Raw genomic sequence first — 27,877 nt, forward strand, 5'->3', positions numbered from 1 at the left:
GTACATAATCAATACTTTTTTTTTTTTTAAATAATGAACTATACCCATACATTGTACCATAACTATAGTGTTTCCTGACAGTAGGAAGCTACGGCATAAGGAAAGCACTAGGCAGTATACATGATCCTACTCCATTTTTTGTCCACCATAAAAGAATGAGGAAGCACTTCTGTGTAACTGGTTATAGATCTGGCCTCACTTATAGCTAGTAACCAAACACCAACCTACCAAAGAAGCAACAAAGGAAACGGCAACACAGAATAGTCCAACCAGAGAAAAATAGGGGGAAAAAAGCTCCACAGCTGAAGCAGAGTAATTCCATTCTGTTAATACTACTAATATCTTTGAGATCAGTAACAATGATACACATAAGCTCATTTTGCTCTTTGTGGAAACAGATGACTGTTTTGATACATGTACCCTATTTTACATAGTCTCTTTCAATCTTCTTTCATGCTTCCCTCCCACCCTTCAGGCAAATATTATCAAAAGAGTAATTTCTTTTTTTTTCCATGCTTGTTCAGCAGGAAGTATGACAAAACCCATTGTACCATTCCTACTATAGTAGCACTTGTAGCACAAACACATATTATAAAGATGGCCAGTGTTTCATGGCGTTTACCAATTATGTCATGACAGAATATTATTGACTGACAAGACAAATTCCAGAAAAAGAAATGGCAGTTGAGTAACAGAAAGGCTAGGTAACTAAGTATAGAAAGAAATTCTATTATTTAACATCTGGCTAAATAGTTATATACTTTTATTATAATATACAAAACAGTTATCAATACAAAAAGAAATAAATATATTTATAGTACAAAATGGAAGAAACATGATTAGCAGGATGTACGTGTTTTGCACAATGAAAATAACACCAATATCTGTCAAAACACACCAAAAAAAAAAAAAGGAGAAAAATTACCTTTTCATTTTGTAATCCATCCCTTGGCCCAACTTCTACAATCTTTATGTACTCAGGCAGTCCAGATTCTTGAGATTCCTGAAATAAAAATCAATACTGAAACACAAAACAATGAAGGTCACCAAGATCAAAGTACAGCTTGAACTTGTCCTCCCATATGATTCTGGGTATAAAGTCATACTGCCAACATTAAGTGTGTTCATGGGCTGCTATGGGGAGAACTAACTCCATCTCAGCCAGACCCAATACACCTTTAAAAATCTGTGAGAACATGTTCCACACCTTCAGTTAGGGAATAAAAGTTAAAAGTAGAAGTTATCTGTGTGCATGTTCCACTGCTCCTCTGAGGCCACAACTTTATAAAAATGTACCTAAACCCATAAATGAACATTGTGTTTTACAGAGTGAAAAACATTCCCATTTCAAAAAGCTTCCCAACGAGCGATCCAGTCCTCCAAACTTCTAACTGAATGTTCTCAATTTAACTGAACAGTTACTTCTCTGTAAACATTTGCAAGACTAGGCTATAAATCTGAAAAGAACAGAGCCATCAAGAAATGTTGAAGAGATTATTAATGAAAGATGAAAGTAATTCCTCTGCCTGAAGATGAAGGTTTTAAAGAAGGATTTAAAGGAGAACAAGGAAGGAAGGCAGGCAGCGGTAAGGTCAAAGGGCTAAGGAGAGCACAGGGATTTGAAGGAGGAGGAAGGAGAAACAAGAGCAGAAAAGTGAAGGGAAATGAAACTTCCTTTTTTATTATTTAGCTGCTCTGTTATTGAATCAAGTTGACAGGTGTGGCAGTTAACGTAACCTGGGCCTTTAAGTCCTGAAACAGTTCAGAGCAGTTGCCTAGACTGACCCCCAAAAGCTGTGTGTCTTTAAAAACACATCAAATGGCCTACTTGGGGCATGCTGCCCGTGCCGAGGAGCGGACAGGAGGGACGCAGGCAGCCTTGCCAGGAGCACTGGAGATGCCCTGTTTTCTGTATTGCACTGAATACAGAATCGGACCCAGCGTCTCCACTCCAGTGTTGAAAGTCCATCCTGGGATTAGCGCGAGCTACCTGCAGGACAGCTGCTCCCACTGCACCCACCACCTCCCCTGAGTGAAACGCCATGGGAAGGACGACACCGCTCCTGCCTGCGGGACCCACAGCTCGCCCGGAGACCAGAAATCACTTCTGCAGTGCGTAGATACAGCCACTAATCTCACATCATCCACAACCAGATGAAAAACCCATTTTTCATCCCTCCCTGGCTAGTATCATCAGGGTTGCTTCAACCAAACGGCCGCGAATTTCTCCTCACGGTAACGGAAAATGAGCATTCCTACAACACCTTTGGTTTCTCCCTGCATTCTCAGTGCCCGTGAATAAAAGTAAGCTCTCTGCAGCACTAGCCAAAATACAATAAACATATTTCAGAGCACTTACTGTGTATTTAACTGAGCCCAGTAAAAAGAATGGGAAACAGCTGTATAGTATCTATTTGATCACGTGGAACATCTGGTAAGTTAAAACTCTGTCAGGCTGTACTAAGCCCACACTCACTGACAGTATAAACCTACTTAAATGTGAAGGTAAAACCTTCACATCTGCTGCATATTGTTTCTCTTTTTTAAGTTAATTTCACAAATATGGCACCGCTTCAGCACTACGGGCATAAATCTGGGTTATTTCATGATTATCAGAATCTTCCTGTTACAAGACAAATGCCACAGCTGCGCTATGAGTAAAGTTGTGACTGGAAAAAAAAAAGGAGCTAAAATAGATTATGTGAACCGAAGTTTAATTTAGAGCATCAAAAATGTCCATAAAACTTCCGTGGCAAAAATGTTCAATTTCTAGGCCAAATCCTGTAAATCCTATTCAGTTCCTACTGTGGTAAAACTTTTGCTGAAATCAAAGAGCTGTACCTGTCTTTACAGAACAGTTCACATAGCTACAGCACGTGCAGTAGCCATTCACACAGCCGTTCAGGCAATGTCTGCAGCCTTTGGATTTCATAGGGGACAGAAGTTTGGAAGGGACATTGCAGAAAGGCATTCAAGTATCGATTTTTATTCTCCATCTGTGATATTACAGGCGTACAGTCTCTTTGAGCCATAGTCCAGGTCTCTCACCCCATGATTTCTCTATAGCCTTCCTGTCCACTAGTCAGTCCCAACTTGAATTCACTGTTCTTGAACACAACACTGAGAACCATGTACAGGCTGACTCTCACAAGGGCCACACAGTGGAAACTCAAGGCAGTACTAGAAACAAATCCTTACACTCTTCGAGCTGATGAACTAACAGCTTAGAGTAAACATCTTGGCTCTTAGTCCAGAAGAGTCTTGCTTGGCATTGAATTTCATCTAGTTTCCTCTATAGTACATTGATTCCTCGTGTCTTCAGGGTCACTCAGTTCCTCCTGTGTGGCATCCAGTGTGGTACTGATAATGTCTCCTGTCTTTCTGTCATCAGCAGATCTTAACACCTTGATATTTTCTTGTGAAAACATTTGGGCTAACATGATTACCTTATTTTAATACAAACAAATATTATCTCAAAAAATTTGGGTTAGTGCTATAGAAGAAACACGTTTTAAAAAAAGACCTGGGAACTCCACCAGCAATGTCTCTTTGGTCTAATAAATCTGCTTTCAACGTTATCTCTTATTTCCTCCTCAGCCCGTTTCTTACTTATCTCACAAATTCTGTTCTGATCATCCTTCTCCCCAACATAACTAATAATTTCTCTCGTGCTGCATTGCTGAAGCTCAGATAACAAGCAAGTAAAAGGGAGGCAGAATACTTAGGTTCAGGCCCCTGTGGACTATTTATGCATTTTACAGTGCATAATCACTGGATAAAACTCAGAAACAAATTACAGACTATAAGAGTACATGTACCATCTTCTGCTAAGATGACTCTAGCATTTTTCCATTCTGTGGCCCAAGTTGAATCAGAGGAGTAAAGGAGTACCTCTTCACCTTAATCTCACCTGTCCTATGAATGAATACTCAGCAACTAGCTGTTAGGACATTCTTCCAATATGTTGGAGATAGGTACTTAACAGTGTTGTCGGGAAGAAAAAAAGAGACTCCCTGCTTTCTTGGGAAGTCTTCTGATCACAATGTCGCACTTGCAGAGTATTTTGACATCACTTGAAACACAGCTGAAGTCACCTGAGCCACCAGTCACATTCTGTGCCAGGCTCAATGCCATCCGCATTTCACTAGGCAAGCTTCAAATCCACAGAACTGCCTGAAGCCTTTAAGAACTTAGGCAGAGTTTAAACACTTCTCTGTTTACTATTTGGATGGCAGTAGACCTTAACCAGGACTCCGGTTTCATGAATTGAGGGATCAAGTTCCCTGAACTCTAACTCAAATGTGCACCATCCCCTTGGGTAAAAGGAAGGATTTTCAGAACCAACAATGAGACAAACTTAGAGAATTTCCTTGCCTTCAAGTATGGCATTAAATGGTCTACAGATAATAAATAGAAAATATAAATAGAGATAAATAGAAAAATGAAAAATAGTTTTTATCTTTTAAGAGAATCCAAAAAAGGTAAACCTTACAGAAATACACAAGTACTTAACATTAAACACTAAACGTGTCAGGTAAATCATTTTGTTTCAGAAAAAAATATTTACTAAATTGTATTATATGAAGTATTTTCATGTAACAAAGCATAAAAAGTAGTTATGGTAATACTTCGAGGTGACTGCTTACTGAATTATTTAGTGGCTCTGTTAAAAAGTAATGACTACCAAAGTACAATGTTTGAAATATCAAAAAGGAAATAGCTGACATAAAAGACAAAGAGCCTGGAAAATTTGTTTTTTCCACGTATCTTAGCCTTGCCAAGGGAGAACAAAAAGCATATAAAAACACAAAAAAACTGCCTCCCTCAAAACAGAATGCAGCCAAAGAGTCTTTTTAAAAAAATTAGAAAAAGGAAAACCATACCATTCAGCTTGAGACACCGAATGCCAAATTTCTGCATGGAAACATTTTCCCTGAGCTCTAAATAGCTGAAAATTCAAGTTTATTATAGAAAATCCTAGTAACCTTTAGTTAGAGCAGTATAATCTTCTTAACCATAAATGTAATCAAATTAAGTAAACACACTTTTTTAAGCTCTGTCACTGCTTCACTACGTCTAGTAAAGGTGCTGAGGTTCCTTCAGCCTTCTGATTTTTATTCCATGCAGCTCATTCATATGGGCCCTAATAGCACTGGCAAGTATTACTCAGAGCTGCTCAAAAGTAACTGAAAGGACCCAAAAGTAAGAGAGAAGAATCTGGAGGTTCAGGTCTTTTCATTCTAACCAAGCAAAGATGAAGCTCTGCTTTCCTTTTCCACAAGGTGGTGTTCTGGCACAGAGGACAACTGAACAAAGGTAGGTCCATCTTGTACAAGAAGAATTATTCAGAAGAGCAGTTTTAAACAAGGATCAGCAGGGAGGTGGCATCATAACTCCATATGTATATGTGCAGTGACATGGACAAATGCCCCAAAACTGGGAGAACGCTCTGAGATAAATAACACAATTGCTGGAAGGAGAACAAAGAAAACAGTGGTCAATCTTCTGAACACATAGATGTCTCTAAACTTTACAAGGCATAGAGGAAATAAACAGGAAGAAATTAAAATCTTCGTACATAATCAAATAATGATTGAAGTGGTATTGCAGAGAGTTGTTTATATAGTTCACACTACTGGAAGGCAGATATAAAACATATTAATTCCCAAGTTAACTAGGGGGAAAATGGTGAAGATTCACCTGAGAGATATGAATAATATATACAGATACTCAGAAAACACTGGGACACACCTGGTGAATCCCTCAGTAAAGATAAACTGAGTATTCGCCCTAGAACTTCTGTCATATGCTGCTGACATGACCACTGGGAGAACAGTAGCCCGGAACAGGCCATGACTAGCCAAAAAACTCATCAGCACTTGAGAAGTTTTCGTTAAGTACATTTTTCTTATCATATCATTGCATATTCATGACCTGAATGATAACATAGAAATACCACAAACAAAGCAGTTGTTAGTGCTTTAGACAACAGGACTGGAATTCAAAATTCCATTGACATACTAGAGAAATAAATATGACGCATTTCAATAAAAGCAATACATAACATAACACTTAGGACTATCCTTATTGTATCTGATGCTGATTGACTAATTAAAAGAATCTTTGTATGTTGTCCTCTACAAATTCTATCATGTTTATTTCTCCATTTTAATAATTTTGACCCTCAGAAAAAAGATTTTTGTAAAATAATAGAAGTTAGAGAGTACCTGACTAAACATTTTATAGAAAAGGACTGGGATATTAAAACGAGTAACAAACTGAGTCAATAACATCATGCTCTCAAGAAATAAAAAAAGAAGAAAATTAAATTGCAACTCTAATCCTAGGCTATAAACAGAGATGTCACAGATAAGACAGTAGCCTGCCACTTAATGAGTAGAAACACCGTTTCGTTTTGGGCTTCCTACTTCAAAAAATAATTCAATCAATTGGAGATCGTCCATAGGAGGGCAAAATATAAAATGCAAGTAAATCACTACAGAAATTAGTTAAATATAGAGTTAACTTATCTGGAATAAACCAAATAATTATTGAGGTCAGAAGGGACCTCTGGAGATCATCTAGTTCAACCACCCCAGCTCAGGGCAGGATCAGCTAAAGCAGGTTGCCCAGAACCATGTTCTGTTGGGTCTTGAGTATCTCCAAGGATGGAGACTCCCAGGCAACCTGTTCCAGTGTTGACTGTCCTCACAGTAAAAAAAGACTTTTCTGATCTTTAAATGGAATTTATTGTACTTCAGTTTGTGCCCATTGCCTCTTGTCCTGTCATTGACTTTGTCTTCTTTACTCACCCAACTAGGTATTTGTACATATTAACAACATCCCCCTGAGCCTTCTTTTCTCCAGGCTAAACACTCTCAGCCTCTCCTCATATGACAGATTCTCCAATCAATTAATCATCTTCATGGCCTTTTGCTGGATCTGATCCAGTCTGCCTACGTCTCTCTTATACTGGGGATTAAACCTACAGGTATTACTTTAGTCCACCTCTTCAAATTTAATTTGAATGTGCTTCGAACTTTTATTAGAGGGCTTGTGTGAGCTCATGAGAGAGTAGTGATTTACATATATCAGGAGATTATCTGAACTGACTAAGAATTCACTGTAGGGATTTCTATTGTAAAGTAATAGCTCTAACATTTCTACTGTAATTTCCATTAATTATTAAATTCTAATATAATCTGCTAGTACAATTATTAAATTGTTGCAAGGCTGTTTACAATAAAATACAAGTCATTCATATGAAAACAGAAGAAATATGATTTTAAACACAGGGGAATTCAACTAAACTATAAATGCTTATGCTGCTGGAGTGGCCAGTTGTTTGATGTAATCCTGTTTACAAAGAGGACTTAAATAGTAAAGACAAAGGTCATGAAATGCAAATAATATTAACTAACAGATAATAAGAAAAAACTATGACTTTTATTTAGAAATTAGAAATTAATATTTCGTAAAAAGAATTCTACCAAGTGAGCAGAACTCTGATGAACTGACAGTTCAAAAGGTAACAAATGACAATAGGGAATGCTCAAGAGATTGTAAAAAAATGTTGCTGTGTTAAGAATAACATTCCTACACAAAACTAGAAAATTTCAGTCACACTCTTAACTACACTACTACTGGCCATACAGTTATAAATTTAAAAAAGAAAAATACCATCTATATATTACTATTTCTTTTGGAAATCCTTTAGAATAGGTCTTCCAAAGCTACAGAAGATGAGGTTTAAGAGTGGTATTCAGCTCAAGGTTAAGAAACCTCAGCTCATTCCTGCTGTCTAAAGATATGTACCTGGAGTCATTCTGGATGACTTAAGAGTTCTGGCCTCCAAGTGCTCCTCAGGAAGGGCATGGGTCCCACTTCGCCCATTTACTGTAGGTCTCATTTCAAATCTATCAAGTTGTCTATACACTGCAGGGCATCTTAAATGGCACCAGACACATCTGTTAGGCAACTGAACTGAGTTTCTAAATGGTTCCCCCCATGCAGGTGTCTAAAGGTATGCTGGCTGTCTAAATTTCCATTGCAGCTGAAGGAGCTTTATTTAATATGGGTGACAGAGATAAAGAATTCAGGTCATCCTCAGGTTCATATCTAGTGGCTGATGATCTCAATCACCAAGTCTGTATAACTGCTTGGGGACTGAATGCCACTCCAGCAGGAAATGGGTCTCTTGTGCATTTTACAATGTACAGGATATGCCTACCCCCTAAGGATGTCTCATATATCCTACGTGTTTCAAATGGCAATAGGGACCTATGTTTAGGCAACTGAGTCCTGTCCTAGGTCTGCACTGGCTATCACAGGAACTTCAGCTGCTGTAGACACCTACTTACGTCCTAATTCAGATGTCTTAATCCCAAGCAGACATCTGCCTCAAATGAACTATATATCATCTAATGAGTTATCAAGAGAAATCAGACGAACTTCTTTTGAGTTCCTCCAAGAGCTCAGTAGGTGATGTATTCTTTTCATCACTCTAAATTAAGTTTTCACCCTTCCTTGCTGACATGATTCCCAATCCATCCTGCTGCCACATTTCATCTTTGCTTCTAAGGTCTTCCTCACTGAAACACTGGAATACAGATAAATATTTAAGAGAGAGGAAATAACATTACCCCTTGTAGCAGATCATTTCAATTCAAAATATACCCTCAGCAACTGATGCCTTACGCATCAACAGTTTTCCAGGTATATATATGAAAGGCAACACGTAGCACATGGATATTTAAGCAGCATCTGTCCACATTTCAGAACATCTCTTTGGTCCAAACTGGCATGATTTCTACTCTTCTGCCCAAGCTACGCATTAGAAACAATTCAGATCAACTGAATTCTTGCCTCCTTGTTTTCCCGTAACTCCTCTGTAAACAGATCAATGTTGATCCAGACCTTCACCCACGGACTGACTTTCCAGTTTGACCTTGGGCCTCTCTCATCACTACAGACCTGCCTGATAGTCACTGCGCTGCGTGGCCAACCCTGATTACCATCACTGCACCAAATCCTGACCTTGACTGACTGACCTGCACTCCCAGCTCTAACTTTGGACCTCCCTTATCACAACAAACTTGCCCAAGGACCTGGACTCTTGCTTGAACCTGGCTACCACCTCTATGCCTACCCCACTCACCTCACTTAGCTACTATGGGACTGGGCCCTGGCTGGTGACCTGCCAGCCCTGTTACCACCCTCAGCTGCCCTCCCTTAGGGAGCTGCCAGCCCTCACTGCTCCCTGACAATCGTACTGAGAGGAATTTCTTATTCTAGAGTTCATTGCAATATCTGATCCTTGCTGCCTGACATCCAGTTCAGATATATACTCCTTGAGCATTTCTTTACCCCAAGTCATACATGCTGGGAGTAGAACACAGCCTATTTCTCCCTTTCTTTGCCCCTTTTCACCAGCTGTACCTAAAAAGAAAGTGCAGTAGTTGTTAATGACTAGCGCTTTAAGTAGAAGCTTTGTTGATGGAGGCCAGTAATATCACATTCCAGATTAGAGCAGCAGCAGTCATAAACTACGTCTGAAAGTTTGTGCTTTGTACATTAACTCTCTTTCATTACTGGTGCACCATCTCCTTACCCAGTGGAGGCTACAGCTATCAGATGTTATGAGAGTAATCCCAAAGGATAATTCCTTGTTCAAGAAACAAACAAGGGTTTGACACAAAAAAATACACCAAAATCCAACTAACAATAAAAGAGCTCTGTCTGATACACAAATACAACTCCGCTTATAAAAGAGAAAACTGAGGCATGATATACAGTTGTGCTAAATCACTTACTGCACAGAGAATCACTGGAGGGGTACTAAGTGTACAAAGGGATTTCACAGCACATTATCTCCCAGGTCTTAGCAAAACATAACATGACATAGCAAATAAAATAAGCAACTCCTTTCTATATGAAAGGACATTTCTTTCAGGCCAAACACAAAATAGCACATTCTTCCAAAAGAGCTATAGAATTAATAAATCAATATGATCTCTGCCTGCAGGAGTCTAACAGAGGGAGTAAGAGAAGGAATTCCTTACTTCTCAGACTGTTTTCCTTTATACTAGATCAGAAGAGGTCAACTCTTACATACTTTGTGTGAAACACCTACCGAATATTGTTTTCTATGATTTGGAATTTACCCTTTCGCTTACAGCAGATGTGCTTAGTCACTCAGAAATGCAAACAAAACCTGCAGCTCCCTCCAACATATAATTTGCCTTGTATAACCAATTCAGGTGAACTCGGCTTGAACTATGAATACACACACACTGAAACCCTGGCTCTTTCCATTTAGTTTAATTGAAAGGGTAGTCATATATTTTAATACTGTTTGGAGGTGTCTACTTTCAATTTTATTTTAAAAGCATAAGAATAGTCTCTAATAATTTATTAATACATTTTTAAGTACATGAAAGGATGAAAGCTGTTTTCTGTTGTACTTTTCATATCACATCAAAGACTAAACTGGCGTTCATTCTTAGACTACTCCTCATTTTCCCCTTTTGTGAGGAAGTGCCAAGTTCAGAAGTAATAAACAGGCTTAAAGATTCCTCATTGTTATTTTATCATGTCGTGGGTTTGGAATGCATTCTGAAACTACTACTCTTAGTCAAACAAATTACATGGGTTACCATACTGATCTTGCAACAGTATTATCCTGTATTTCTTATGATCTTCTCAGTTTCTTCATAAACTAGATTTTCTTCTTGATTTCTCTACTATTTGAAGACAACACAGAATGTAACAGTATTTCTTCCAAGATTGAAGACCTACACTGAACTACTAAACTGGGCATGTGTTCTTCCCAGTAGCAGTATATAAAACCATGAATTGCTTGCCTATATTCTTAAGCTTCAGTACTGATTAAGTCCTTGCTTTATAACTTTTCATATATTGCTTTCAACCCCCAAAACTGTGCAAAGCACAGATACAGTGAAATGATAGAACACAACCAGTGTTTTTATCTCACCTACACAGTAATGGCTATGCTGGATAGAAAATGAATAAAAGCTGTATTTCCCACTTTACATAATGATAAAGAGCAAAATCTGTTAAGACTACCTATTCAAAATACAAATATTCATGAAGAAACATACATAATGTCATTATTACCTAAAATACAATTATTAGTATTATTTCAAATATTAGAAATAAATATTTAGGGGAAATATAGGCATATAAATATCAACATTCTAGATTTATTATTAATTTACATATTTTCTTGTTTTTGAATCTTATTGTTCTTCAAATATTTTGATAGTTTAAACAAAGCGAGTGAAAGTATACTGGAAAATATGTATAAAAATTACTGTGATGTGAAGGTAGTTACAGACCCCTAGAAGCTTTTCCCTTTAATAAGCAAAGGTAAGAAACATGAATGCTTGAATTGCATAAAGTTACTCATTTTAAATGGTGATCATCAAAATCATGACAGTCCATGCTACATTCTAACTATACTGCCAAGGACAACAACTTATTACATGTCAATAGAGAGTCACACAAAACATTTCTGGTGGTCATGGCTTAAAATTTGCTGAATGCGAGCTCCAGTGGATCAGAAAATTCCACAGGCAGACTGAAACTGCTGTTTTGACAGCGCTGCAAAAAGGAAATCTCAGGAACTGGGGACTGAATGTCTAACAGAAGGAGCAGCTAGTTCTAAGAGCAACTGCAAACCATGTCCAATTCTCTGCCATGATGTTGGATGATCTAAAAAAGTAGTAGCATTACAGGACAAATACTCAGAAGGATACAATCAAGCCCAAAGACTGTTCACAACCTCTGAAAACAAAGAAACCACTTCTTTAATATTCACGTCTGTATTTTACATAAAATCATTCACAATTTGGCTGAACAAAAAAATAGACCAAATCTGTCAAATAACAGTCTCCTGGATGAGTCTGAACTTTCTGAATTATCACTGACAAGTTGACTTCCCATCTTCTAAAAAACATTTGATGCTATTTTCAACAAATGTAGAGCACGTGGAATCGCAGAGGTTTGAATAGAAGTGTCAATTACAGCTAACAGTTCATGCACCCTAAAAGCAGATAGATGTGCTGTAGTCACAGATAATTTTGGATAACTAGCAAAATAATCACGAAGGGAATGTATTAATAGAGTCAGGTGGTAGCAGAGGCATAGATAACCACAGTTAGACTTGTGTTACAATGGAATCATTAATAATAAATGGTACTAGAGGCCTCTGTTGTTAGTAAGAGGCCAACACAGCCGGTCACTTTAGCAAAAATTAAAAATGTATTTTCAGGACATGGTGTATACATTACCTTTTTCTATTTCCCTAAATGCTTCCCTTGGCTAACAAGCAGCATTTCTCCATTAACCAAGTTGATTTGCAGCCAACGCACTTTCATCCATATCCCTATCTTGGTCAAAGCCTGGAAAAGCAATTATACTCTGCCATCTGGGCTGGATGAAAAGGATACAGAGAACTGAGATCAACAGCATACTGATGACACTGGAGCCAAAACCTCCCACACTTTCCTTTACTATTATTTATGGTAATAGTATTATGGTGTGTATGGTGTTTTACAGGCAAGACTGAAGACAGAATTCTAGAAGGCAGAAAGAGTGGTGTTTTTCCACACACATTGAAAAAGCAGAGGCATGATCATCCTTACAAGACCAACATGTGAAAGTAATTTGCCCTTTATAGTACTTCGGGATATCAATAGGGGGAAAAACGAATACATTGACAAGCCAGCCCATCCACCCTATCAGGTAAGTCTCTTTAAATACCTCATTGTCAATAAAAGTGAGTTATGCATAGATCTTAAAGGTCTCAAGTAAGAAGTTGGAAGTAAATCAACTATTCTCAATTATTATTGTCATCAAAATCACCTTCTGTGTCCAAAGGCTGTGCCTAAAAGATCAAGGAAATCTTTAATTCAAGTACAGCTGGCCCACCACTATGTTTTCCATAGGTCTCTTCCCAAAAGACACTGATAAAAATGACAGTAGTTTAATGGTTATTTATTTAGCCACTGTTGGCAACTCATCATTCACAAGAATTTAAAATTTATAAAGCTCATTAGAAAAATAACATCTGCAAAGTGTTACCATAATAATTTCCCAATAGTAGGACAGAAATTATGGTATCTTGAATGTTACACCATTCTTGATGTTATAAAAATGTTCCATTTTCACTATGGAATTAGTCAAATGTGAACATATTTAAAGAATACCATTTTCTGCCCATTTAACTGATAATAATTAAAGCCATTGAAAATTTTCCTTATATGAAATTTAGAAAAAAGACAGGTATAATGCCTTATTTTTAAAATAAACATTAAAAAAATTTATCAGTTTTTATGAGCTTATTAAAAAGTACTCAAAATGACATGTCACAGCTTCTGCTGAACTGGTTAAATTTCCAATTTATGACATTAAATAGTCATGTAATAAGATTTTAACATGTTCTAATCATACAAACCTGAAAACAGTGGAGTGGAACAAGCAGAAGAAAATGGACTGGTACTGGAGAAACTTTGACAAAGACAAAACCAAAATGGGATCATACCACTTCAGACTATTTGAGAAGATTAAGGGTTGTCATAGCAAAATTAATCATGAGATTTCCTAATTTTTTATTGCTTCCACTTCCAGACATCACAAATTTAGAAAGATTTTTTCCAGCCTCCATATTCTGGATAATAAGTTGTACAACTGATGAGAAAGAAATGTGCTTTGTTGTAAAACTGGTAATAAGACCAGTGGGTCAGTGTTAACTAAGCACAGAATAAGTAAAAAATATCTAATAGTATTACCATTAGCTGTACTTTCATTTTACTGTGACACATAGTCTTGACCAAAGGATTGTTCTAAGCTCTGATGACAGACAGTAACACTTAGGGACTAAATGGCAATCCAGCCATACCACTCACTAAGCTCAAAATTTCCTGAAATGTTCTTAATGGCAGGATTCAATTGGACTTTAAAACTCCTGAACTTAGCTATCTACACATTTATGTCTACAGGTGTGCTAGGTATCCCAGTACAGTCAATTTATATATTCACATATAATGTCTTAAGGTTCCCTAAACACACTGTGTAGGGCACAGGACCTGTGCCATTTTTGGCAGCTGCAGGTAAAGTATGATATTATAGGGCATCTTAAATGGCATCAGCAATGAAGCTTGGCCGGCTGAATCAAGCCACTTCTCAGCACTGTCAGCAATGGCCAAAAGCATATGAAACAACTCAGCCGAGTAGTAAGGGCACAAGGCAGAAGACTAATTACAGGAACCCAGTGCATTTGAGACACATCCCACTTGACTTCCAGCTATCGCACCAGAGGGCACAGGTCTCCCATAGATCCCGTTTGATATCTGCCAGCCCTATAAGCCATCTCAGCTACCTTAGGGCATCTCACATGGCACGAGACAACTGTGCTTAGGCAATTGAATCAAGTCCTAAATATCAAAAAACGGCAAGGAAACAACAGAAAATTCTCAATCACCAGTTGATTCCTCTCTGTATAGCCAACAGCCAGCTGGCTTAGCAGTTTAACTTTCCATCTTCTTCATTCATACCATTCAGGCAAAAGTGAGACATGGCAGGGCCAAGGAACTTGCCTATCCTCTCTCTTCTCTTTCCCCAATAAATTCTTCATGTAAGCTGTTTTGCTTTATATGAAGCCAACATACAGTTCAATTCAAATTATGTTTCCAGGCTTTTAAAAATTCAGCCATGATCAGCTGTGGATTCTGTTAAATCTTTTTCCTAATCCCAGTATTCCACATGATATGCCTTCATCACTTACCTTACTCCCCCATTTCTCACATACTAACACCTATATTTAATCTCATCTTAACTACTTGCATTAAAAGTAAACCCTAAAGTCACATACAGTTCCTTTCCAGATGCTGCTGTTGAATTATTTCCCTATGGGTTTCACCTAACATTCCACCAATGTCCTCTGGCGCTTCAGTCCACACATCTCATGCATTCAAAGACTTTAAACTTTTTTTCCAAGAAACTCATAAACTAACACCTTTATTCCCATACTAAACAGCTAACATCTGTGGACAAAAAAACAGCCAAACAAAGAAGAAATGTCTACCCAGCACAGTTCTTTACTAATGCACCTTTTAGCAGTTTTTGCATGTAATAAATCTGGGGGTTTTTTGCAAGAACTGTTGAGAATCACCCTCATAAGTATATTTAATCCAAATAACAAATTCAAATGTAATATAACAATTGGATTAACTTTCATTCATTTACACCAAACCATAAAATAAATCTCCATTTAACAAGGGAATTATCTAAAAATAATATCAGCTACAACAACATTCTGACAGTAAGTATAATTTCCTTCTTATCACCTGCAGCATCTTTTTCATCTCTTGCAACATTAGAATTTTGTCCCAAACTATGATTGAAATCTTCACCATCAATTATTATGTCTAACCCAGTAAAAGTCTGAAAAGTCATGAGCTGATTACTTCCAACATAAGAGTGAAAAGCATCCCTTAAAAGTATCCCTGGAAGTATTTTCCTGAAATGTAAATCATGAATTTATCAGTTTTCTGATTCCTTTGGAGTGAGCGATTGATTAAAAGACCAGATAGTCAGAAAAATAAAGTCTGTATATGATTCATAATCTCGTATTTAATAAATTCTTTATTATTCATTACAACTTATGTCACTATCAACATATTACAAAGTAGAAAAAACTTTCATCTCCGCTGTAGTACTTAGTTTTGAAGTGTGTGCACCATTTTGACACTTCTGCCCCAAAAGGACTATATAAGTGTATATTAATACAGCAGTAATAAAATACTTCGCTTTTGCTGAAAAGCAAAAATGCTGAATTAGCTTTACTGGTATTTAGCACAGTATGAAAGCCTGATTTTGATCATGGAGCTACAGGCCTCGTACTACATGCTCATATCTCAGAAATTCCAGATCAGCCAATAAAGCAACTTTTCTCAGAGTTTGAACATCCTGATGAGTTTTTCTATGTGACAGAAGATGGATGGATTAGATAGCCAGAGAGAACCTTCTCCTATAAATTTGTGCCTGATAGCTTTTTATTTCCATTCTTAAAATTAATATTTTTCTGTTCCAGTATTTTCTGAGGTTCAGTTAATTGATAAGCCATACTGAGTGCACAGTACTTCATTACACTGTATGTCAAGGTCCACATATGCACTATGATGTGCGTTGGCACAAATTGCAAGGCGGTACACATTCCCCAGCAAGTTCACAATACCACACACCATCTTTAAGACATCTTTAATACTTCTCTTTCATACTTCATCTATCTTTTTAAATATACATTTGGGGGAAAAGAAGGATGCTAAAGAAAATATTTCACCTTTGTTAAATGAATGAGAGCTAAACAACAGAAGAGAATTCAACACAGCCTGAAGTACTAAATAACTACTCTGAAGTCCCCCACAGCTTCTTTAAACATAACTCCTTCCACATTTGACACATCAAAGGATCTCAATAACCTTCAACTCCTAAAATTTCAGAGAATCATCACCTTGGTTAACCACCTCAAATATTTACATTGTGAAAGAGCAGAGAGTGACAAGAACTCATTTCAGCTTTATCTCTGGACTGTACCTACACTGTACCAGTTTCTCATTGTGTGATTTTCACATAGAAACTGAAATTTAAACACACGCTTTCATAAACAAGTGAATCTTCCAACCCAGATGCTGCAAGAATTGGAGATACCTTTTTCCTCTGAAATACCAAAAAAAGGTGTTATCATTAAAACTGAGAAAATAAGTGTAACTTCATTCTAGGTACCCAGCATTCCACCTTTAAACCAAGTCTATAGTGAAAAAAACTAACTTGTGATCCAAGCCACTACAGAGATGACTACTACTACTATTTATTAGTCACTTTGTCAGACAGTTCAAAGATACAAAATTTGATTAATTAGGAGAAGTAAATATTTTGCTTTATGAAAACTTCTATGTCTGACCAACTGGTAAGTCTTACAGCAGTCTTATAAGGCACTTGTGAGATTTCCTTACCCAAACTAGAAGCTAGAAGATCCACAAATTGTAAATAAAATCCTTATTAAAACCTGAGACAAAGATAATATTCCCATTTATTTCAGCAGGAATTAAATGTGGATCTAGCTGATCTTAGGCAAGTCATTTATCTTTACTCTCAGCCAAGGCAATGAGAAAATGAATTAAGAAGAATGATCTCAAGATGTATGAATTTTAAAATGATGATTTGACACATGGGGTGTCTGAAATTAATCTTTTTCCTTGAGCTGGCAAGAGAGGAAATGAACATCACTGTGCCCATATGTAGGCTTTGAAGGAGGTGGAGGTGGGACGAGTCAAAAACAGGATCTCACCAAAAAACAGATGTTGGGTCTGAGTAAAAATTTCCTGTGCGTTTTTTTAATTCCCAAATTTGCAGAGCAAGATCTGTAAAATCCTTTACAACATTTCCAGCTGTATTATAAAGTTCTAAACCCACATAATAATCCCAATATAGCACAAATCTGTATCAAATAAAAAGCGCCTGTTATCTTTCCACTATTTACAATCCAATGGCACAAAAGAACTAAAAGTCATTACTCCATTTAGGTCAAACTTACACTTTATTATCAGCCTCTTAACTTCTAACATCCTGTTTGGCACCTTTAGCAAAGCAACCACTTAGCCTTTTCGGACTTTCTCTCTTCAACATTTTATCCACCAATGTTCTTGAGCTGTTATTCTGCAGCACAAATAATACCTGGCTGAAAAAATTGGCATGAGTTTACTGACTGGATCTTCTAAAGGGGAAACTCCTCTCGACTTGAAAGAAAATTTCAGAAAGAGCTCAGCATTGAACTCTCTCTACTCTGGTTAAATTCAGTGGGAGTGTGTTTTTGTGTTCTATTTATTACCTTCAGTGTCAGGATGTATCAAATGTCTTGATCATCTCCAAAGTCATCAAGAAAAGATACAGCATGCTGATACGAACTTAATAGTTTATAATTTGATTCTAAATTATAGTTACAGGAATCCTTTCTACTTTATTCTTCTATTTATTTTCTTTTTTGAATAACATTGTATGCTTGACATCTTATGAACATTAAGAAAATAAATGTTGCTTGGGAATCTGCAACAAAACAAAAAAAGTCCCATTCTTTTGATGTATTCGTTGAGAAAAAGATCCATCTGCTGAGTTCTGTATTGACAAGGTCTCTACATGTAGAGGAATATGAAGGGCTGGAAGTCAGGAATTTCAAAGGCCTTTCGTGATCAGTTATTTAGTCTTAAACTACATGAAGGACAAAATACCTTGGAAGTTCATGATGAAAACACAGGATGAAGTAAGAATGGAGGGTAAAGGAGAGAGGAAACAAAAAAAGCATACAAGATCTTTGCCCCATGTTATTAATATACTTTCTCTATACTGATTTCATTAAGTATCTTTAAATAACATCATCCTTTTAAAAAGTCAAGAAACAAGGATTCTGCAATATAAAGTTCAGGACATCTAGCTTCTTTTTCCCTATTAAAAATACACTTTATAAGCAATTTTCAGAAGATAAAAAAACTGAATGTAAATTATGATGTATTTCTTGCATATTGTAATTGTAATAAATTAATACATTTGCAATATTGTTGACAGCAAATTTTTATAGTACTTCTTAAACTAAATAAATTAAATAAAAAATGAAAATAGCTAAACCAGTTATTTAAGGAGAGCCTGCAAATATGAATTTGTTCCTGGAATACATAATTACAAGGAGATAAAAAGAACATGAAATATAGTATATCTCAAATTAGTTGCTCTGAGGTGTAGCTAAAAGATTCAAATAACACAGACATGCCTTCTCCTCCCAGGTAGCATAATGCCACCATATGCCTCATTTTTTGTGCTGTAATTTGAATCAAGAATCAACCATCAAATACAAGAAGTGGTTAAGACAAATACACATAATTGTCATATGGACTGTGGTTTTTCGTTGTTATTCTTGAGTTACTTTAAAAATAAATTTGAGAGGTTTCTAGCATATGTTTAAAACATGATAGTATATTGCAAAATCTAAATTAGCAAATTACAACTGGAAAAGTAAGACACTTGTGTGCATTTCTTGATCCAAGAGTGTCATGCAGTGAGGAGATGAGGGAATCTTGGGCTGTGTGTTTTAGATCTGGAGGTTTAGGCATGTAGCATATAAATCTCTGCAACCTAGGCACTGAAACATAAGTTAGCTGCCTAAATTAGAGGACCCAAGCTTTTGTTCGTTATTATACGTATTTAGCATGTAGAATTTTTGTTCCTCTTCAATTATAAAACTGACAATAATGTACACTGTGCTTTCCAATGACAATATACTGAACAACTGTTAATAATTCTGGGTAGTGCATCCCATATGACAGCCTAAATCTGTGACAGAAATCCTACAAGGTAACGTAGCACACATTAGCATTATTTAGACAGATACATACCTCCTAGAATCAGCCACGTCCAGCAGAGCAAGAGACTAGAGTCTTATTTTTTACTTATTTTTGCTTTGCTTGTGGTAGATGTAGGTAGCCCTCACCAAACCATATAACTCCTAGTATACTATACCTCTTAGTACACCTAGCTAGTGGTACATTAAAACACATGGGTCTAAGAGAAAGATGCTTATTACTTAGCTATTTTTAGCCACAACCCTGTTGTAGAGTAGGATGCACTGATTTAAAGTGGCAGAAGATGAATATTCACACTGAAGTTGATACTCTGACCTTAACTAATTCTATTTTTTCCTAAGTATTGTAAGCCATGCTGTCCTGGTTTCAGCTGGGATAGAGCTAACTGTCTTCCTAGTAGCTGGTACAGTGCTATGTTTTGAGTTCAGTATGTGAAGAATGTTGATAACACTGATGTTTTCAGTTGTTGCTAAGTAGTGTTTAGACTAATGTCAAGGATTTTTCAGCTTCTCGTGCCCAGCCAGCGAGAAAGCTGGAGGGGCACAAGAAGTTGGCACAGGACACAGCCAGGGCACCTGACCCAAACTGGCCAACGGGGTATTCCATACCGTGTGACGTCCCATCTAGTATAGGAACTGGGGGGAGTGGGGGCGGGGGGAATCGCCACTCGGGGACTAACTGGGTGTGGATCAGCAGGTGGTGAGCAATTGCACTGCGCATCATTTGTACATTCCAATCCTTTCATTATTGCTGTTGTCATTTTATTAGTGTTATCATTATCATTATTAGTTTCTTTTTTTCTGTTCTATTAAACCATTCTTATCTCAACCCACGAGTTTTACTTCTTTTCCCGATTTTCTCCCCCATCCCACTGGGTGGGGGGAGTGAGTGAGCGGCTGCGTGGTGCTTAGTTGCTGGCTGGGGTTAAACCACGACACATGCAATGTAATTAAAAACTGGATTTGGAATTGTGTCTACTTTACATCATTAAATCTAGTCCTCTATTCCTTATTATATAAACTTTAAAATCTCTTAAGAGTCCAACCATTTTCACTACTATGGGAACCACATTGTATAATCCTTTTTCTAAACCTAAATCATGTAGGTTATGCATGCTCATTATTTTGATTAGAAAGCTATTAAAGAATGTCACCACTTGATACTTAGCTTTTAAATTTCTACTCTGTATCTAACATATAGACAGATCATAAGCATTTGTTTGTGTTTGGCAACATATTCCTTTATTTTAAGCAGCTCTTTGCTATTCTTCCCTCACTGCCTGCCCATCCTCCAGGTCTTAACACTAGATATCAAATGAACCAAAGTCATTTTACATTTCATCTCCATTTTCCTGGACATTACAGTGGTGCAAGACCTAACTTGTTCCAGCTAGAATTCAATTTCTTGAACATGACTAACCAAAATTGAACAAGCCTCAGATACAGTCTTTTGCAATGGCACTACACTTCCCTGTTTCACTCGAAATACTTGATCTGATATATCCAAGGACTTAATTTGATTTTTTTAACAGCTGTACTGTATTGGCAGCTCATAGTCCTCCTATGGTCTGTGAGTATTCCAAGGTTCTTCTCTTCTTCAATTGCTTCTAACTGATAATGCCACAGTTTCTAGTTTGGGTTATTAGTCTCAAAGTACCTAATCATTCTGTATCCTTGAATTTCATCCCAGTCTTTTATACCACTTCTTTAGCCATCCAGCTCTTCCCTGCTGTGTCCTTAGCATATTCCTAATGCATTAAAATTCCATTTTAACCTACATGAAAACATAACATTAAGTCTGTAGGATGAGACCAATGTCAGTTGCTCTCAGGCCATCTCTCCTTCTAGCCAGAAGGTTCCTGCTAAGATAGAGGACAACCATCAGCAGTGGATGAACAGCCAGCCTTCCACCCTGCTGCTCAGCCTGACCTTTTTACAAAACAGAACACAAAATATGTTACAAATTCCAGTCAAGTGCTATGAGTCACCATCAGTAGCAATCTTGATCACTGCAGAAATCTCCCTAATACTGCACCATCTACTGCTATCTCCTTTCTAGGTAGATTCTAGCACATTTCACAGTTCTGATATAAATCCATGTCTTTAACAAGTTCTCATGTAGCTATAGCTCCTATTTAGTAAAATTATTTGGACCTTTAATATTAAATTAATCAGACCTATTAATAAAAACAGTATACACTGGGTAATGCTAAGAGAATGAAGCAGAACTAGGATCCCCTTGTATGAAATATAAGACAGTATTTCTGAAGCAAACAAGATTAAGCACTAAGAAAACGGAATAAGATGAAGATACTGCAACAGGAATGTGGTGTCCCATTGACTAGTCAGGTGTTTGATAATTTTTTAACATAATACAGACTAGCCTAAATAAGAGTGAAATAGAGATTAGTAAATCCTAATAGGTAGTAGAAAATTCTATTTACTTTCTGTCTAGCCATTAGCCCAATTACCTTTTGTTTTTCACCTCTCCTTTTCAGTAACTTTGCTTCTCAAGCAATCCTATGTTTTAAAGTCAAATACAGTTGTAAAAATACTACAAAATTGTTGGCTAAATGAAACAGGAAAACGAAGGGAAAACAAAGACTAAGACATCCCACTACTCACTCTAGGACCTATCATTTGGCCTCCAATATGGCTCCAAGTGGTTAAACCTGGACCTTTACAAATTAGTCAGCACAGTATATAAGCAAATTTTTACATATTTGGGATTTTTGAGACAAAATTGAATGATTTTAGTTTTAGAAGAGCTCTGGTAGCAACACTCTAGTAACACCTACATATTACTTTGTGTTTAAAGAAAAATCCTGAAAAACTCCTGAAAAGATTTCAGCAAGCACATCAACTCCTTCTTTTCATCAGCCATGAAAGCACTAAATTATTTCTGGAAAACTGTTCTTGCACCTTAAGCCCCTTGCCCTTTTTTATTTCTTAGTGTACCTACATAAACGTGGTTACAGTGGTGCTCCCATAACTGTCTTGCATACATTGGGCAAAACAAAAAAAACCCACTTTTTACAACAATCACTTAAGCTAGTATAGTTTCTAGATCACATAAAGAGGAACACATTTTTTCTTGAACAGGATTGGTACAGAAAGCACTCAAGCATAAGTTAAACCTTTATGGGTTGTTTAAGCATCCACGTGAGAAAAATGGAAATTTGAACAGATTTGCGTAAAGAAAATCATTAAAAACATCTAATAAAAATCACAGCAAGGTAATGCAGAAGCAAATGTTAAAACATTAACGGTGACCAACTCCAGACTTAATTAATGTCAATGGGCTCAGTAGACTGTGCAGCTTACAACCTCATCAATGTGCACAGGGAGGATAAGCAGCAAATTCTCATGTTTGCTGTTTACTGAGGAAGCCATCTTTCTGTATCCTTGGAGGAAGAAAAACAGTGATGAAAATTAAAGAGCACTGCAAAAATGAAGCAAAAGTTACAGGCATCGATTACAATAAAGAAACCTTTTTTTTTTTTGATCTATGATTTTCTGGGAAGATATTATTGCTTGTCTTTGACTTCAAACCCTCTCTGTTGCAAAAGCCCTTGAACCTTTCAGATGCTTTGACAAGGGGTAGAGACTGAAGCAATCAAGTGACATATCAAGGTATTTTGAAGGAATTTTTAAAAAACATTCACATCTTTTGAAAGAAAATGATGCACCAAAATGTAGCAAGGGCACATGAAGAGGATTATAGTGCTTTGTTTCATGCCTAACACATAGCAGTCCTTTCATTCTATCTTATTTCTTTTTACAGCAAGAAAACATTTTTCCACTATTACAGAAACAACTGAAGGAATTTGTTTGATTTTTTTCCCCAAAATTCAATGCTGGATAGACACTATTCTCAGGGAATTATGATAGCTAGAAGCTGTATGGTGCTTACCTATACAAAGCTCTGTGCTCACCACAGTATTGCTTTGGGTATTGCAAACATGTAGCTTTTGAGCTATCAAGCTCAGATCATCTGAAGCAAAATTACAACGCTGCCAGCTTTCACGGCACTCAGAATATTGTATTTTTCATGATCTCCCCACCTCTGAAGTTACATGCTACCTAATAATTAAACTACACTTCCAGATGGTGGAGAAAAATGGAAGGTGTACCTCCCATATATCTAAAAGGGGTAGAAAAATAGAAGAAAGATGTAATGAACAAGAAGTGCATTTTTTTTAAGACATGATTTTTAAACCAATTTTGTTCTAGGCTTGGCTCACGGTTTTTAATGTTGGAAGCACCAACTGATTACTGGAGTTAGATGCAGAATGAATGACAGTTCAGACACAATATGCCCCAACAATTAGCATGTTGTTATAGTAAAGGCAACGTCATGCTCAGAATATTTTCCTTCTTTGAGCATTTCATATTGACATCTTCCTCCAAGGTCCTTCCAGATTTATGCGGCCTCTCCCTAAAAGCCATTGGTAGCTTTCCCTTTCCTTAATTTCTTTCCTTCCCAAGCCACGACTAGGACAGTTGTGGCCTATGGTCTTCACTTGGCTGCCTGCCCACGTGCCTCCTCCTCTAACTTCCTCTCCTGGTCCCCACTATCTCCAGCCACTCTCCCCACCTGTTCGTGGCTGACAGGCCGGAGGGTGAGCAACCACATTCACTCATCCCTCCGTAACAATGCCACCAGCACTCAGAGCAGCCCAGGCCAAAAGGAGGGTACAGCTGCTCCAGAGGAGTTGGTGGCTCAGCCTCCGCACCCTTACAGCTGTAGTGACTTTCCAGCTGACAGCAGACGGGCCCACCACACTCCAGTTTGAGAAATACAAACTCCAGGGAGCAAGGGTGATGGTGCAGCCTCGCCAAAATACATGTCACCCTACAATGCTGTGGCATTTCACACAGTGGATTGTAACAGGTGAGGGCAGGCAGAAATGAGTGGGGTTCTTTAAACGCCGCCTCATCCCTGCCCGCAGCGCCGTTAGAGATGCCCAGCTGGGTGTGCACTAACCAGCCAGATGGCTTAAAACCAGCCGTGTTCTGACAGACTGACCAAGAAAGGCCCAGCGGCGGGGGGGGGGGGGGAATGAGAGGCTCCCGCCCCTCCGTGCACGCCCTTACGCCCGGCGGTGGCCGGCGGGAGGGCCGGCGGGGCGGACCGGGCCGGGCCGGGCCGGGCCGGGAGGGCGGGCGAGGGCCGGGCGCAGGCAGCAGGCGGGGGGCGGCAGGGACGCAGGGGCCGGGCGGGGCGGCGGCGAGGGGGCGGCGGCGGCGGCGCCCCTCCGCGCCCGGCGGGCCCCGGCCTCCCCCTGGCGGCGGCCGCGCCTCGCAGGGCCGGCACCATCCCATCCCCTCACCCCCGCCCGGCGATACCTGCCCGGGGTGCGGAGCCGCAGGCGGCGGCGCGGCCGGCTCCCCGATCCACAGCTGCTCCTTGAGGAGGTGCTGGTAGCTGAGGCAGTGCTTCAGCGCCGACGGCACCGTGCCCATGGCGCGGCGGCGCGGCGCTCGCCGGGCGCCCGGCAGCCAGCCGCAAGGTCGCCGCAGCCTCCCGGCCCGCGGGGGCCGCGCCGGCCCCGCGCCCGCCGCAGCCACTGGCTGCAGCCCGGCCCCGAGCGGCGCCTGTGATTGGCGGAGCGCGGGAGCCCGCCGCGCCGGCATCCCCGCCGCGCCCCCTCCCTGCGGCGACCGCCCTCTCAGCCCGCCGCCATCCGCCGCCGCGGCGGGCCCCGGCGTCTCCCCGCCTCCCCCTCCGCACCTTCCCGGGCGCCCAGGGCGCCCGGCGGCGGCTGCCCGCGTCTGGTGCGGGCTCGGCCCGCGCCACAGCAGCCTGCCATCGCGGGGCGGGGGTTGGGGAGAAGCCCCCGAGGAGGCTCGGGGACCCGGCGGGTCCGGAGCTCGGGGGGGCGGGCGGACAGGAGCGTGGGGACAGCCAGCCGTCCTACCCCACATCCCTCCTGACAGGCCGCACACCCGGGGGAAATGGGGCCCGGCCTGGGCTTTCAGTGCTTTTGGCAGAAGGCTTGAGGGGAAAGAGAGGAGCAAGGACGAGGGACAAGGCTGCTTGGGGACCAAGCCCGTTTGCCCCGTTTGGGATCCTGGGGCTGTGCAAACGGTGGGGAATAAAACCGGCCCTGCTCACTCGGCCTTTCAGGTAGCAGCAGGTCTTTGACGAGAGGCTTTATGTGCCCGCTTGCTTTTATGCTTTTCATTTGGGTAGCAGAAGTTTAGAACGTAGCAAATAGCATACTTTTCAGGTTTTAACAGCTCTCTCAGAAGCAGCAGGTTATATTTTGTCATCTCCTTCAGCGTTCAGTGTGTCAGCCAACTTTCCAGACTACTCTCAAGCGAAATACCATATGCATTGGAAATTGTTTCTGGATCATTCCTTTTCTGGGGTATCGGGGGGAGGGGAGTTTGTTAAATTCACTAAACTTTCCCTCAGTCATTTTCTGCAAAAGATTATCAGGTTTACAGCCAAGTCTCTGCTTCAGGCCTTCACGGGTAGACATGATGCTCTCAAAGCACTGTCTTTTTCTTTTGCTGTTTTGCATTTCAAGCTTGCTGTTCTGTGCATCCAAAACCCTCCCTGTTTCTGAATGCCATTGTAAACCAAAAGTGGATGCTGATTCATTGGCTGGGAAATTTTTGTTTTTCGAGGATAATAGCTTTTCAGAAATAAAATATTTAAATTACAGTTTTAAAATTTATTTTAAAATACCACTGGTGGGCATCTCTGTCATTTGAAATCTGGCCACAGAAAAGTGCCAGGAGGTTTCTCTACTGACTGCTATCTGAGGCAGTTAGTATCTTTTCTGCCTTCTTCCAGTAAAATATTTGTGAATTCAAAAGTCTTATATTTTCACAGTTCAAAATTCCACTAGGATACCGTTCAGTGCTGGCTCTGGGTACTTGCTTTGGCCTTGTTACCTGTGAAGCTAGGAATAAAATGTACAAAGGCTGGCCAAAAAATCAAGCCTTTCTCTTTTGTCTCCCAGTGAGAAACAGATTATCTATGATGTGGTACATGGGAAGGGAAAAGCACTTTATTGAGGTAAATAATTTCATTTTCCACTTTTCTGTACATTTCATAGCGAGTTGGAAAGAGGGAGAAAAATGCAATCACGAGGAGTTAGAGCACATGTGTGTATAAAGTATACCTCTCCTACCCACCTGACCTATTCTCAAGTTACTCCAGTAGTGGAGTCAAACTTTGTATTGCCTTTAATCATCCTTCTTACAAATATCTCTGAAACTAGCTTTATTATAACCCTCTGCAGGTAGCTTAGCCATCAAACTGCTATCTTCTCCACATTAAATCCCTTCTAATAGTGTTGCTTCTTTGTCTGTCACTGTTATTATAAACATAACTATAAAACATACTGCCAGAATTGAATGCCATTTTTGTAGGGCTTAAAGCTTCAGCGTGCTCTTCCAGCCTAAGTCCGCTGTCAACATTTTCTGACACAAACTTGCTTTAAGACTCAGATTGCCACCAAATATGCTGAAAAGGAGCATCTTTACCAGAAATCCCAGTTCTGTGGAGCAGAGAAGGAAAATATAGCAGTGATGCATTACAAAGTAATCCCAAATCAACTGGCTTCTCATGCAACAATTTCTCACTGTTTTTTTCTGTTGTACCTCTCATTCTCCCTGAAATCAGAATTTGTTTTTCACCCTTGCCAATTTAGCACTTAATATTTCAACTAGTGCTTCTAATTCCATGTAAGCAGTTGTTTCAAAATCAAGAGACGTATAAATAAAACACATTCATCTGAAGCTCCCATGTTTCTTGGGAGAAGGACATGGTATTTCATCTATCGAAAAAGCACTGTGTGTTAAAAGCTTTAGTGCTAAACCAAATTGTTGTTTCTAAACAAGAGTCATGTGGGACAGCACAGTGTGAAAGTAGCTCCAAGAAGAGTGCGTCTTAGGCAGGCGTAATTATGCCGACACTGTTCTTTGCTTGCAGGGGCTACAAAACTTACTCCACCCCACTTTGTGAGTTAACATGAAGGTAGGTATGGTACGATACACTGTTTAACCTTGTCTACTTTCAGTGGTAGTACCAGTATATTTACTGATATATTTACTGATTTACAGAGCTTGCAAACTCATGTAAAGAATAATGGAGACTTCTGGCAGATCTTTCTGTAACAGTACATGGGCCTCTCGTGGTCTGGACCTTTATAAGCCCTGTGCTGTTCCTTATTTTGATTCCGCATATTTTTTGTTCAACAATGGCATTTTGGAACAACTTCAGTTTACTAGAACACAAGGAAGGACTCAGATGTGTTTAGTGCTGCATCAGGGTAGTGAATAGAAATTGCACATGACTGGCTTTTGGCTTTCCATCTCTCTCTTAAAACTGTTTATCATTCTGATACTCCTCTGAATTTATCATTGCCATTGGCTCACACTGTATTCTGGTCAAAGGTTTTAAAACATTTATTAAAAGGAATGCTTTTC

The 27,877-nt window shown here is 39.2% G+C and overlaps 1 protein-coding gene across 2 annotated transcripts in view; it reads right to left on the reverse strand.

Annotated features, from left to right (window-relative positions):
- HMGCLL1 (3-hydroxymethyl-3-methylglutaryl-CoA lyase like 1) overlaps positions 1–24,982 on the reverse strand; it is an 88,981-nt gene extending 63,999 nt beyond the window's left edge. The window contains exons 1-2 of one of the 2 annotated variants that reach the window (XM_052809266.1): positions 24,782–24,982; positions 926–1,003 (exon numbers count right to left, since the gene is read on the reverse strand). In XM_052809266.1, coding sequence (XP_052665226.1) covers positions 926–1,003; positions 24,782–24,898 — 195 coding nt within the window. In that variant the 5' untranslated portion in view covers positions 24,899–24,982. The remainder of the gene's footprint in view (positions 1–925; positions 1,004–24,781) is intronic. The other variant, XM_052809265.1, reaches the window with a different exon arrangement.
- Positions 24,983–27,877: the final 2,895 nt, after the last annotated feature.

Source organism: Harpia harpyja, chromosome 15 (genome assembly GCF_026419915.1).
Source record: "Harpia harpyja isolate bHarHar1 chromosome 15, bHarHar1 primary haplotype, whole genome shotgun sequence".
Lineage (NCBI taxonomy): Eukaryota > Metazoa > Chordata > Aves > Accipitriformes > Accipitridae > Harpia > Harpia harpyja.